Source organism: Candoia aspera, chromosome 8 (assembly GCF_035149785.1).
Source record: "Candoia aspera isolate rCanAsp1 chromosome 8, rCanAsp1.hap2, whole genome shotgun sequence".
Lineage (NCBI taxonomy): Eukaryota > Metazoa > Chordata > Lepidosauria > Squamata > Boidae > Candoia > Candoia aspera.
Window position 1 is genome coordinate 20,048,137 of NC_086160.1, and position 14,102 is coordinate 20,062,238.

Sequence of the window (14,102 nt, forward strand, 5' to 3'; positions counted from 1 at the left end):
TGTTTCATACTCCCTTTCAGCACTCTGCATGCTGTTGCTTATCTCAAAAAGTAACAGTGTGATAGGGATGTCTGTATGTGATTGTCGGTTTATATATATGACATTCTGTAACGATAAAAGATTTGTTGTTCTTGTTCAGTTATTCAGTCACTTCTAATTCTCCACCATCCAACGGACCTCATTTCGCTAGGACTGTCTGCTCAGAACTGCGTCTTTGAGTTCTTGTAAACTTACGCTTTCAGTGGCACTACCTAGGCAACTTGTCTTCTGTCAGCCCTTTTAAAAAAGCATCAGGATCTTCTCCAATGACTTCTGCTGTTGCATTAAGTGTCCAAAATATTTAAGCTTCAGCTTCATTATTAGTATTTCCAACGAGCAATCTGGTTTTACTTCATCTAGTATTGAGTTATTTATTCTCCTTGCAGTCCAAGGTATTCTCAACAATTTTCTCCAGCACTACAATTCAAGACATCGTTTTTTCTTTGTTCAGTCTTTTTGATGATCAGGTTTTCACAGTCATGTTAGAACTACAAAAACCACTGGTTTGACCACAGATACCTTTGTTATTAGTGTGATGTCTCTGTACTTTAATATATTGTCTAGATTTGTCATAGACCTTTTTCCAAGTAGCAGACATCTCTATATTTCTTGGCTATAGTTATCATCACTGTGAAATTTTGAGCCTAAGAAGATAATGGTATCCTTTTGGGGCAACTCTCAGGGAGTTGTGGGTGGGCGGCGTGGTTTTACGCTGGTTCACCTCCTTCCTCCAGGGCTGGTCCCAATCCGTGTTAATAGGGAGCAAGAGATCCACACCTCCTTTGTGAGGTGCCACAGGGCTTTATCTCTCTCCACTCCTTTTTAACATCTACATGAAACCGCTGGGTGAGATTATCCGTCACCACAGGGTGAGGTATCATCAGTATGCTGATGATACCCAGTTATACATCTCCATCCTGGGTGAGGTAAATGACACCGTGACCACTCTCTCCAGGTGCCTGGGGACTGTGGGGGCCTGGATGGGGAACAACAGGCTTCAGCTGAACCCTGGTAAGATGGAGTTGCTGTGGATTAATGGCTCCTCAGGATCTGGGAAATTGTCATCTCTAGTTCTGGATGGGGTCATACTGCCCCAGACCCGGTGTGTAATTTGGGGGTCCTCTTGGACTCACAACTCCTGCTCAAAGAACAGGTGGCAGTCGTGGGCAGGAGGGCCTTTGCTCAACTTCATATTATGCGCAGGTTATGCCCTTTCCTGGACCAAGCGGCCCTTCGAACAGTCACTCATGCCATGGTCATCTCCCACATAGACTACTGTAATGTGCTCTACATGGGGCTACACTTGAAGAATATCCGGAAGCTACAGCTGGTCCAGAATGCAGCTGCGTGGGCAATCTTCGGTGCCCCAAGTTTGGCACATACTGTATAACACCTCTGACCTCTGCTACGTGAGCTGCACTGGGTCCCAGTTTGCTTCCAGGTCCAATTCAAGGTGTTGGTTATCAACTTTAAACCCCTACATGGCATGGGGCCAGGTTACCTGAGGGACCGTCTCATCCGCATCACATCGACCCATCCCATGCAGAGAGGGCATGTTACGGACCCTGTCCGTAAAGGAATTCCACCTTGCAGGGTCTCGGAAGTGGGTCTTGTCGAGTAGCTCCCGCCCTCTGGAACATCCTTCCCCGGAGGTGAGACAGGCCCCCTCGTTCCTGGACTTCCATAAAAAATTAAAAACCTAGTTTTGTCAGCAGGCCTGGAGCAGGAAGAGGAATGGCCACTTCAGGGGATGGATGGCGCCCTAGGACAATCTTGGAACAGCCCTTATACTCACAGCCTGATAGAGAACTTTTAGCCATCTAGATTTTATTATATTTTCATTTTTATTGTATTTTGTATTTATGATCGTCTTGAATTTTAACTTGTTTTTATTGTAAACTGCCCAGAGTCCCTCCTGTGGGGGTGGAGATAGGCAGTGATAAAAATCTAATAAATAAATAAATAAAGTTTTCAACTTTAACTCTGCCTTTTTGCATTGGGCTGTTGACATAATCTTAGCGTGGGGTTTGTTTGTTTGCTTTTTAATACTGATCTCTAGACTGGCTTTTGCATTCTCTTACCTTCAGCAAGAAACTGTAAGTCTTCCTTGCTTCTAGCTATTAAAATAGTATAGTGCATTTTCAAGGTTGTTGAAGTTTCTCCCAACACTTTTAATTCCAATTTCCATTTCTTCTGGCCTAGCATTTCTCGTAATAGATTCTGCATATAGGCTACATAAATAAACAGAATACAACCTTTGTCACTCCTTTCCCCAATCCAAACCATTTAGTTGCTCCATATTTTGTTCTGTTGCTTCCTAGCTGTTGTAAAGATTCTTCCATAGGTAGGTGAAATGGCCCAGTACATTCATGTTTTTAAGACCTAGCCACACTTGGTCGTGATCTACACAATCAAAAGCCTTTGTATAATCAATAAAGCCAAAATAAACATCTTTTTGGCGTTCCTGTTTGCCTTTTCCATTATGCATGGGATGTTAGCAATGATCTTGAGTGCACCAGCCTCTTCTGAATCCAGCTTGTACATCTGGCACTTCTTGTTCCATGTATTGTTGAAGCCTGAATTGCAAACTCCTGAACATTATCTTACTAACAAATAAGATAAGTGCAATTGTTTAGTCCTGTAAATGTTCTTTAGCATTCACTTTTTTGGTATTGGTATATGCATTTACCTTTTCCAGTCCCTTGGCTACTGCTGCATTTTCCTTACCTCCTTATAAACTACAAGAGGCATTTTAACTGTATCATCTTGTAAGATTTTAAACTGTTTGCATTTCATGATCAAAGCTTCATATGCATCATCTGGTTAGGCATGTTTTTTGTACAGTTCTTCTGTATATTTATACCATATCGTGGTTAATTTTTGTCCAATGGATCTTTGCTTTGTCTTTTATCATATCCACCTATGCATAAAAGGTTCCCTAGATTTCTGTAATTTTCTTAAATCTGTTCCCACTTGATAGTTATCTTCAGTTTCTTTGCATTGCTGATTTAGCTATACAGTAATTTCTAGTCTCTTCTTGGTCTTCTCAGGAAGAGGTGGGTAAACTTTCCTTAAGTCTTTGTTGCCTTTTGCTTTCCACCTTTCTTCAGCTGTTTTTGATATGTCAGCAGGTAGCCATTTCACTTTCTTTTGCTTTTTTGTATTTTGGAATATTTTTGTTTGCTTCTTTAATTGTAAAACAAATTTCAGTCACAAGTTCTTTATGTGCTCTGTTTATCAAATCTAGTTCATTAAAACTGTTCTTTACCTTAACTGCATACTCATATGAAATATAATTGAAGCCGTATGTTGTTGGCTTGATGATTTCGTTTGCTTTTTTTAGTTTAATTGGAATTTTGCAATGCATTCATGATCAGAGCTGCAATTTTTGTTTGGGCTGAGTGATTAGAGCTCCTCCGTCTTTGCTTGCAGAGTATGAAGTCAGTCTTATTTCAGGGTTCATCCATCCAGTGAGACCCATGGTTAGACCCATCTTTTAGGCTTTCAGAGGAAGACTTTTACTACAAGGATTTTCTGAGCTGAACTGTTGTAATGCTTTCTTCAAAGCCTGAGAGAGATTTAAATTCTGGCCACCTGGGCATTCTTCCTTTCCGGTTAAGAAAATGACCTCCTTGTCAGTTCATATGGGGGCCCTTAGTAAAAGACAAAAATGTCTCTGCCTTAATTAACTGTGAGATAAAATGAGTTCTAAAAGTGAACACTACTGAGATTTCTTTAAGTTTATCTTATTCTTTTCAATAATTCTTCTTTAAAAAAGCCTAGGAAGAATCTTGTTTTCTATTAATTTGGGATACCCAAAGCTTGAAAACTCTTAGTCTGTCTGTTGTTTCATTTGGTACACCAAGGGCAAATTTTCTACCTATGTAAAGAGACCTATTCCAGTCCATTTCAGTTCCATCTTGACACTTCTGCTCTGACAACATTAAGTTTGCCTTGGTTCATGGTTCAATGTACTAATACTATTCATATCTGTGCAGCACCAACTTTTTCTTTTGCCTCTGGACATGTCAGCAGCTGAATTACCTTTCAGTTTTAACATATTAAAGCTGGAGGGTTCACTTTCTGGCCTTTTGCAAGGTGCAGAAGACTGTGTTCTTTACCTGGGTATTGGGCCAGGCTGTTGGTGTTGTGATTATATGGTTTTTGAGACACTGGAAGTATGATCTGTTGTTTTGAAATTGTATCTATTGTGATTGTTTTTAATTGATAGCTAGCCATCCAGACTCATGTGTCAGGTGGGTGGTCACATAAATTTAAATAAAAAATAAATACATTAACATGGTTCTGATTGTGAATATCCATTTGGCTTTCTTGGAGTGGGTTGTCATATCCTCCTCCAATGAATCATAATTTAGTCCAATTCTTCATCTGCTACCAGTGTGCCATGGGTGATCCTTCTGAGAGTAAAGATTCCCAACAATATACCTCCTAACATTACTGGGGTGCACAAGCCCCTTCACCACTACATGGTAACTATCCATGAAGGGGGTTATTATTTTGTAGTGATTAAATATAGACACTTAGGATCCCCTTAGTGGCCAGACTAAATGCATTTGTTAAATGCAAAGATTGCATTGGATAAAGATAAGGGAGCAATATTTTATAGAAACATTGGAGAATCTTGTATATATATTGAAGTTTGAACTAGATCTGAAATGAAAGCACACTAGGGTAATAGATACCTGTTGACAAAACAGCTGTTCTGCTCCATCTGAAGCTTCTCAACTGTAATCCAGATTACCACTAAATTAGTGTTGGTCAAACTGCTATGCATGTTGACCTCAACCCCCTAATACGTAGAAAGCGCTAGGTTGAAAGGCCAATGTAAAAAAAACAAATCCATGTGGCTTATACACAAAACATATTTTTTTGTTTGTTTTGTTGTTGTTGTTTTTAGTTTGAATCATAAATTTGGCATACATTAGGGATAAGCAAATCAGTCTTTCTCATTGGATAACAAACAGCTGAAACATTAGTCAAGTAGTTGGCAGCTACATTTATTGCAAGCTCAACATAATGTCCTTAAGTCAAATATCAAGATGCTTAAAGTAGCAGCGAAAGTGAAATACAAAACAAACTGACTTCTTTGAAGTGCTTCCTTTCATGTTGAAGCTCGGAAGCAGTTATGCCATTTTATCAAGTACCGGGAAAAACACGATAAGGTTCTTTTTTCACCTTGCTGTTTGCACTAATCATGTGACAGGAAAAGATAACACCAAAAGTTTTTTTTTTCTTCCTTCTGTATTGCTATTACAGAAAGTTAAATATATTCAAAGAGTGTTTTTTCAGAGTGCATTATTCTACTTTAAGTATATCCTGCAATCTAATCATTTTCTTTTTACTTCCTAGAACAATATTTTCAGTAGTGTTAAACAAATATATAGGTGAACAAGTTTGTCCATTTTTAAAAAACTTGCAATGCAAGTAACGATTATTACTTCAGTTCAGAAAGATAATGGAAGAGGGTTCCTAATTTGAGAATGACAATTAGCATGCTTACAAATGAATTATTACATATCAAGTTATCAACATCCCATCAAGTTGGTATTTTAATGGTAGCAATGGTCTCAATGGAAAATCAAGAACAGAAATGCATGCAACTAGAAAGTCAGTACACATGTATGTCTAGATCAAAATCCTTTAGCCTTACAAGACCAAAGAGGACTAGATTATAAATGAATATACAGAAAATGATAGCTAATACATTTTGTACAGTATTTTAACTCTACAGCAGTGCATGGAAATGGATGCACTTCTATAAAGCCTGCCTTTATTCCTCTAGAAAGCCCTTCTGGATTTTAAATGTGCATGCAAGAAAGTAAAGAAGCATGAAAAGCCAATTCTTGGAATGCTCCCACAGTTCAGGACAATTGATATTCCACAAAAGATATGGGTGACTTTTGGCCCTCTGTCTCCATGAAGCTCTATCTCTTGCAGCAAATAGCTATTTAAAGCACACTCATCTAGTTCTTCCATATCATTCTGTGCTTCCTTTCCCTGCACCTTAAAGTTTTTTGCCTATCAAAAATATATGGAGTTAGCAAAATCAGCTTCAAGAGAGCCACAGCTGTAAAATGCTTCAAGTCCTGAAGCAGCTGCTCTTTGGGAATCACCTAACATCAGTAGGTGGCTTTGAGGGAGAAGAAGGCATTCTGGCTTCTTCTACTGACTTCATCTAGTCAACCAGGGAGAGGGCTGAAAATAAGCCAGTCCTCTGGCTCAGTGTTTCTCAACCTTGGCAACTTTAAGTTGTGTGGAGTTTAACTCCCAGAATTCCCCAGCCAGCATGACTCATTGCCAAGGCTGAGAAACACTGCTCTGGCTGGATCTTATTCCCCATACCTATCAAACTGAGTATGTCAATAGTTAGAAATTCAACCCAAATAGATATTTTCAGCCAATCTGTTCTGGGTACAACATATTCAAGTTCACATTTTTTTCTAAAAACCTATGTGAACACTTCCACACAAAAACATTACATAAGGTCTCAAGATCTAAGTAACATTTTCACAGGTACATCTGTGGTGAGGTAGAAAACATAAGCATCCACAAGAGAAGCACTGTGATCATCATTAAATCAAGCAAGCCAACAGAATCTGTGACCTGTCCAGCCAAATATAACCTGTCCAGCCAAGCTGCATAGTCTGCCAGGTGCTTGATATCACATCCTGTTTTTATCTACTTCCACCAGACAATCCCCATTTTAAAAAATTATAACTTTAAAGCTACTGCAATGTTTATAATATCTACATATTTAACCATATTAATATTATAGGAATGTTTTAAGATATGCAGAGAGGGCATGCTGAGGACCCCATTGGTAAGAGAATTCCATCTGGCGGGGTCCAGGAAGTGGGCCTTCTCTGCAGTAGCGCCCGCCCTTTGGAACATCTTGCCCCCGGAGGTGAGGCTAGCCCCATCGCTCCTGGCCTTTCAGAGAAACTTGAAGACCTGGCTCTGCCACCTGGCCTGGGGCGGGGAGAACAGTCATGCCTGGGGTTGGCTAGTGCCTTGAAGTACCCCTTCCATGCAAAGACTGAACGAGATCACAGCCATCCGACTTTACTCTTACGTATATTATTAATGATACGTAATTTTATAAGGCATTTTATATATTTGTTGTTTTAGTGATTTTGTTGTAAACCACCCAGAGTTCCTCCGGTGGGAGGAGATGGGCAGTGACAAATCTGATAGATAGATAGATAGATAGATAGATAGATAGATAGATAGATAGATAGATAGATAGATAGATAGATATGTGCTCATTAATTCCCTGAGAATGACACAAACATTGGCTTTGCTTTATTTCAGTCAATAAGCTGGAAATGTTGACAGTTGTATCTTCAATCAAGCTGGATTCTTGTACTTAACTATATGATTAAAATGAACTTTATTCTGCAGCAAAAATCTTGATGGGAGGGTCTTAAGAAACACCAAGACATAAGTAGTTGCAGATTAAACAAAAAATTAGCCTGCAGGTCCTACTGTAAAGTGATTAACTTCATAACTGAGTGAAGACATCCAACTTGAAAGAAAAATAGATCACAGTTCACCTCTTGATTCATATGCATTTGGAAGTGCCCAATGCAAATTTCATGTTCAAGTTAATTGTGGAGTTAACAATTATAAAATAGAAGAGATTAAAAAATATATATCGTTAAGAAAATCACAAGGATCAGAAAATATATGATTATTATATATATAAATGCTGTGGCTGTTTTTCCATTTAAAATACTTACCTATATAACAGAGATAATTGATTAAAGCATGCTTCTGGAGCACCAGGAATCATAGGTTTGAATTCTAGTTCACAACTATCCTCCATCCTATCTGAAGTTCCACAAATGGCAACAATAAAGTAAAATAAACAATAAAGTAAAATAAACATCATAGTGTTTGTTTTTTTAAATACCTTCTTCTGGTGTTACCAAATGGTCCATAAGCACAGGCCAGCCTAGAATGCACAGAGTAAATGTATCTCTCCCATTAATAATAGAAACAGATGATTTTCAATCCTGCATTTCGGTGCACGTACTTATAACAAGTAATTGGTGTAACTGCAAATCAGGAGTAGTTGGAAATGAAAATAAATGTTTGTTGCCCAGTCACTACACCAGTCTGGTGTAGTGGTTAAGCTGCTGGCCTAGAAACCAAGAGACTGTGAACTCTAGACCTTCCTTAGGCATGAAAGCCAGCTGGGTGCCTTTAGGCCAGTCCTCCCCTTGCAGCCCAACACACCTCACAGGGTTGTTGTGGGAAAAAGAGGAGGTAAAGTAAAGGTAAAGGTTTCCCTTGACGTAAAGTCCAGTCGAATCCGACTCTAGGGGGCGGTGCTCATCTCCGTTTCTAAGCCTTAGAGCCGGCGTTGTCATAGACACTTCTGGGTCATGTGGCCAGCATGACGACACGGAACGCCGTTACCTTCCCGCGGTACCTATTGATCTACTCACATTTGCATGTTTTCGAACTGCTAGGTTGGCAGGAGCTGGGACGAGCAATGGGAGCTCACCCCGCCGTGCGGTTTCGAACCGCCGACCTTCCGATCGGCAGCTCAGTGGTTTAACCCGCAGCGCCACCAGTCTGGCGTAGTGGTTAAGCTGCTGGCCTAGAAACCAAGAGACTGTGAACTCTAGACCTTCCTTAGGCATGAAAGCCAGCTGGGTGCCTTTAGGCCAGTCCTCCTCTCGCAGCCCAACACACCTCACAGGGTTGTTGTGGGAAAAAGAGGAGGAGGAAGGAGTATTAGGTATGTTCCCCATCTTGAGTTATATATTAAAAAGGTGGGATAAAAAATATAATAGTCATAATAATAATCCTTGAATTGTTAGGATGTTCCATAATATAAATATAAATTTGCTAAATAAACAAATATTTTATTTCTTAAATATCCATTGGATCAGGCAGTAAAAGAATGCAGCCTTGTATCTGCATGTCAGAGAAGAATTAGGAAAAGAACCCCAAAGCAGTAATTGAACCAGGGCCCATTCATTGATACGCAGTTGTGAGATGGCTGTTTAAAACGAATTGGACAAATTCACAAGTAAATTCTTCCAGTTGCTCTTCACTACTACATCTAAATAGAATTTCTACACTCAAGAGAATATAGCTCTAAACAGCACTTGCAGCTGCTGGCAGAATGGTTCCCAGCACTTATCCTTCTAGGCGCTTCTGGCTTTTACAGGTAGTCCTCGCTTAATAACCATTCATTTAGTGACAGTTCAGACTTATGACAGTGCTGAAAAAAACAACTTGCGACCAATCCTCACACTTACGACTGTTGCAGCATTCCCCCCTGGTCACGTGATCATGATTTGGTCACTTGGCAACCAGTTCACATTTATGACCATTGCAGTGTCCCATGGTCATGTGATTGCCATTTTCGAACTTCCTGGCTGGCTTCTGGCAAGCAAAATCAATTGGCAGCTGCATGATTTGCTTAATGACCATGTGGTTTGCCATAATGTCCATGGTGATTCACTTAATGGCTGCTTCACTTAACAACCAAAATTCTGGTCCCAATTGTGGTTGTTAAGCAAGAACTACCTGTACTGGGGGGGCTTTCAGTCAGTGCTGACTCCTGGACAAGTCCCTGCAGTTTTCTTGGCAAGATTTTGTAAGTGGTTTGCCATTGCCTGCTTCCCAGGTCTGAGAGAGAGTGACTGGCCCAAGGTCACCCAGCTGGCATCATGCCTAAGGTGGGACTAGAACTCACAGTCTCCTGGTTTCTAACCCAGTGCCTTAACTACTACAGTACACCAAACTGGCTCTCTTTCTGGTTTGTAGGGAGCCAAGAGCAAAAGAGAACCATGTTTTTGTAGGTTCAGGATAGAATTTCAGAAGATAAAGCTCAGGTGACAACCTTCAACTGCCGAAATCCCCTCTTCTACACACCTGCTACAGGTGCAGCACTGAGGCTCATCCTTTTTTGCTTAGTTACATTATCGGCTGAATGTTATCCCATTACAGAATTATAATAGAAGCGGGAGCCAACTTTTCTCTTTAACTGGACCATTCTGGGCCAAAATACTCTGGGGGTCTGAACAAGGCAACTAATTCTTATGCTCTTATTAGCCCAGGATACGCAGAACAAAGGAAGGCAGTATTACTGGGAATGCGTTGTTAGTAGGAAGCCCCCGCAATCATCCTGGCTTCCAATGATTCAATCCAGGTCGCAATCGCAGGCACCGCGAGATACCAGCCGGACGGAGAATTGCACTGTCAGCCCTCGCCAATCCGGACCTGTCAGAAACGGGAAGCCCCAGACAAGGAACCCGCGGGGCTGGCGGAGGGTCCGGCAGACAGAAGGAAGGACACGGGCCCTGCCCGAGTGGGAGGGGTAGGTGGCATTCGGGAGGCAGAGTCCCTCATCTCGCGCTTGGCAGCTCGTGCTGCTCTCGCGAGGTTTCCTCGCCGCGGCTGCCTCCGTCGCCACCGTCGCCTCGGGACCTTCGTTCGCCCTGCCACTCCGCGGAGCCGGCTCTATGGCAGCTTTGCGGGGTCTCTTGGGCAGGCACCGTTGTCGCCTCCCCCCGGAGGCGGCCCCCCGCCGGCCGCTGTGGGGCCTGAAGGCTGCCGGCTCCAGCCGCGAGGGGAGCCGGAGCGGGCTGAGCATCGCAGCCGCGGGGGCTGCTGGCGGGGCGTTCGCTTGGTTCGCCTGCCACCACTTCTACGACCGCCGTCCCCACCAGTCGCCCCCCGCGCTGGGGCTCGGCAGCCGGAGGGAGCAAGGAGAAGCCGGTGCGCCGAGCCAAGGCCGGGGGCTGCTGTCCATCCCTGTGGCGACCGCTGCCAAGGAGACGACGGTAGGAGTCTGGCGGGGGCGACGGAGAGCGCGAGCGCCAGCCTTGGCCCGCCCCTGCCTCCTTTCCCGCTCCAGAGGAAGGGAGGAAGGAAGGAAGGAAGGATGGATGGATGGGATGGAGGCAGCCGTCGCCAATGATGCTGTTGGGGAAGCCGGGGCAGAGAAAGGGCGCCCTTTCCCGCAATCGCCCATGGTAGCCTTCCCTTTCTTCAGTTCTCCCCCGAGCCTTACTGGGGGACTGCTAGGAGGACGCTCTTTGCACGTTGACGAGGGGCAACGCTCTCCTAAAGTCCCCTGGAGAAGAACAGGATTAGGCACCCTCAGTGAAGTCAGTACAAATTACAAATCAGGATCTGGAGGAGGACACAGGGGGCCGTTTTTTATTTAATGTTGAATGTGAACTAGTGGTTCTTTGGTGTGGCAAATACATTCTGGGGCTAGGAATGGCTGGTGCGAGGCTTACCGTTTTCCTATTCTCAATGGCATTTCTGAGCTTTCTTGTTCGACAGTTATTCAAAATGAAAAGCATAAATGGGGAGGAGTAGCCATAAGAGGCTGAAAGGACAGGCCCTGGCAACTTCCAGAACTGGAATGACAAGGTTAGGATTGGAATGATAGAGTGGCAAGAATGAAGGGCTGTGTACATTATAAAATATAATATTTGAAGTGAATGGACTAAAACTGGAATGACAGCCCCAAGATTCATAGTTGTTTTCTGGGCATAACACTTCTGAAATTAAGTTGATAGGAGAACATTGTGTCTTCTGCCCTACATTAAGGGTACTATATAATAGGAAGGAGGCAATGGCAAACCACTTCTGAAAAACCTTGCCAAGAAAACTGCAGGGACTTGTCCAGGCAGTCTCTGAGAATTGGACACAATTGAATGGATTAAAAATAATAATAATAATAATAATAATAATAATAATAATAATAATATTGGCATATACTAACATTCCTAATCACAGACAAATAATCTGTGTAACCATAACCATACCTACATGGTCACAGAAATATTCTTAATTTAGGTCCTAATAATGTGAATACTTTCTGCAAGTGAAATAGGTTGGAATTTTAAAAGTTGTTGATGACAGGCAGAAAGCATGATGCTATCATGACCTGCAGTTGTAATAAAGCCCAACATAGTTTTCTGATGTGAAACTACTTTCCAATAATCTTTTGCACATACTGATATATGCTGATTTTTTTCACAAGTCCTAACTCCTAAAGTCATGCAAGTTAATTATTTGTGCAGTTAGAGAAAAGAGTGAATATACTCTTTATATTTCATTTTCCCTCACATATGATCCCTACATAAAGGAAATGTTTACTGGTATGTAGTTTGTAGCATACTTGCGGTCTGTATTACCACATTCTGATCCTATAATCACAAGAAATTAATTGAATATTATAGATACTCAATGATAGGGTCAATATGCTGGAGTGTGCTTCTGCACAGCAGAACCATCCTTCCTATGCTACTAAAAGAAATTGTAATGGTTAATAAATTTTTACAAGATCTTTGGCTGAACATGCAGTGATACTCTTCCTTATTGTGTATATTATTATTTTAGGCCACCAATTATGTCTACAATGTCAGTGCCCCAGACTCAAGTTGGCCTTTATTAGAACTTCCAGGCTCAAGCAACACACTGTTATGGCAAAAGATTAGAAATAAATTATTTAAAAATGAAAGTGGCATATACTAAGTAGTTGTCAGTTATTTAGAACTAAATTGCTGAGGACCTTAAAAGCAATGCAATCAAAATTTATAAGAACTGTGATTCATGTTCTTTGATCTGTACTTCTTCAAGTGGGTCAGGCTACACCTCTGTAGAGGCCCTCATAAGAATTTCCCACTTGAATTATTGGCTAAAACTAATTTTGGGGGATGGTTCATTAGTTCAGTCAGTCCTCATCTATAAATTTACCTCCTCCTGGAAAAAAAGTTTATTTTAAGATTTGTCTTGTGGCCTCTCCACTTAATCCCTGCTAATGCTTGGACCAGAGGAAGTATAGGTCAAACAGTCCTTGATTTGGATCTGTAGAATGACAGATCCAATATTCAAACCATTGCTGTGAGAGCTCTTCAGTAGACCTTTCTCTATACCAGGAAGGCATTTAAATTAGCAAGGCTCGATATTTTACTTTGAGTGTATTGGAGGTAACATCTTATCTTGAGAATGCCAGTGTCCATGCTTGGATGAGGCCATCTAGACAGTCATCTTTATCTTTACTAAATGTACAGGCTGCCTGAAATGGAGGTTGTGCACTTTTTATTAGCAGATTATTCAATTGAAATCTCTATGAAAATTGCCAAATTCTGTTAAATATCTATTGTTTTTAGAAGATGCTGGATTTGAATTATATTCCTGCTTGAATAGTCTAGTTAATTATGTCTTAGATAGGTCAGCAACATTAAATGTTTGTCATCAACTGCTCTTCTGCTCATAAGTAAGTTGTGTTACTTATTTATATTGTACTATTCTTGTTTTGCTTTTTGACTTTTGACCATAAATAAAATAAAATAATGACAGCACTGAAAAATACAAATGAAGTGGTGTAATTGAAAGCTATATAGCCATTGATAGAAGATATATAGATATATAGATATACAGATATATAGATATACATATAGATTAGCAACCTTTGGGTTCCTTGAGATTGCAATGCTAAATTCAGCAGCAAAATATCCAGTTTTTAAGCAGCATGATTTTTACCTTTTTTCTTGCAAATTAAAAGTCAAAATGGATGATTGATCTTTTTTGACATTTAGTGCATCCACTTTCATCTTTAAAATGACTCCATCAATTCCCCAAAACAAGCCAAAATTTTTCAGCCTTGATCCACTGCTGATGTCAGTGCAGGGGACACCACTTCATATCGTCAAGACACCTCCTGAGCCTAACTAATAGTAGCATAGGAACAAATGGGAGATTTGGAGAGTAGCTTAATAGCTTGCATCTTGAGTTCTTAAAGTTTTGTGATAAAGTAGCAGAAACCACACGAATGGCAAACTTGTAGTCTTCAAATGTTCCTGAATTCCAACTGCTATCATTCTTCTCCATTGGCTGCATTGGCTACAGCTAAAAGGAGCTGTGATTCATCAACATCTGAAAGGCTACAAGTTCTCTCTGTCTGGTCTCTATACGTTTCCATCAGATATTCTGAAAGCTGCCCAGAATCGTAGCAGATTTTGGTGGCCTATAAATGCCATAAATAATTTTTTTTAAAAAAATAA

The 14,102-nt window shown here is 41.1% G+C and overlaps 1 protein-coding gene across 1 annotated transcript in view; it reads left to right on the forward strand.

The window, feature by feature from the left end:
• Positions 1–10,512: 10,512 nt before the first annotated feature.
• The window catches only part of MICU3 (mitochondrial calcium uptake family member 3), a 55,781-nt gene continuing 52,191 nt past the window's right edge, over positions 10,513–14,102 (forward strand). The window contains exon 1 of the mRNA XM_063310469.1: positions 10,513–10,862. Within this exon, the coding sequence (XP_063166539.1) occupies positions 10,542–10,862 (321 nt within the window). The 5' untranslated portion in view covers positions 10,513–10,541. The remainder of the gene's footprint in view (positions 10,863–14,102) is intronic.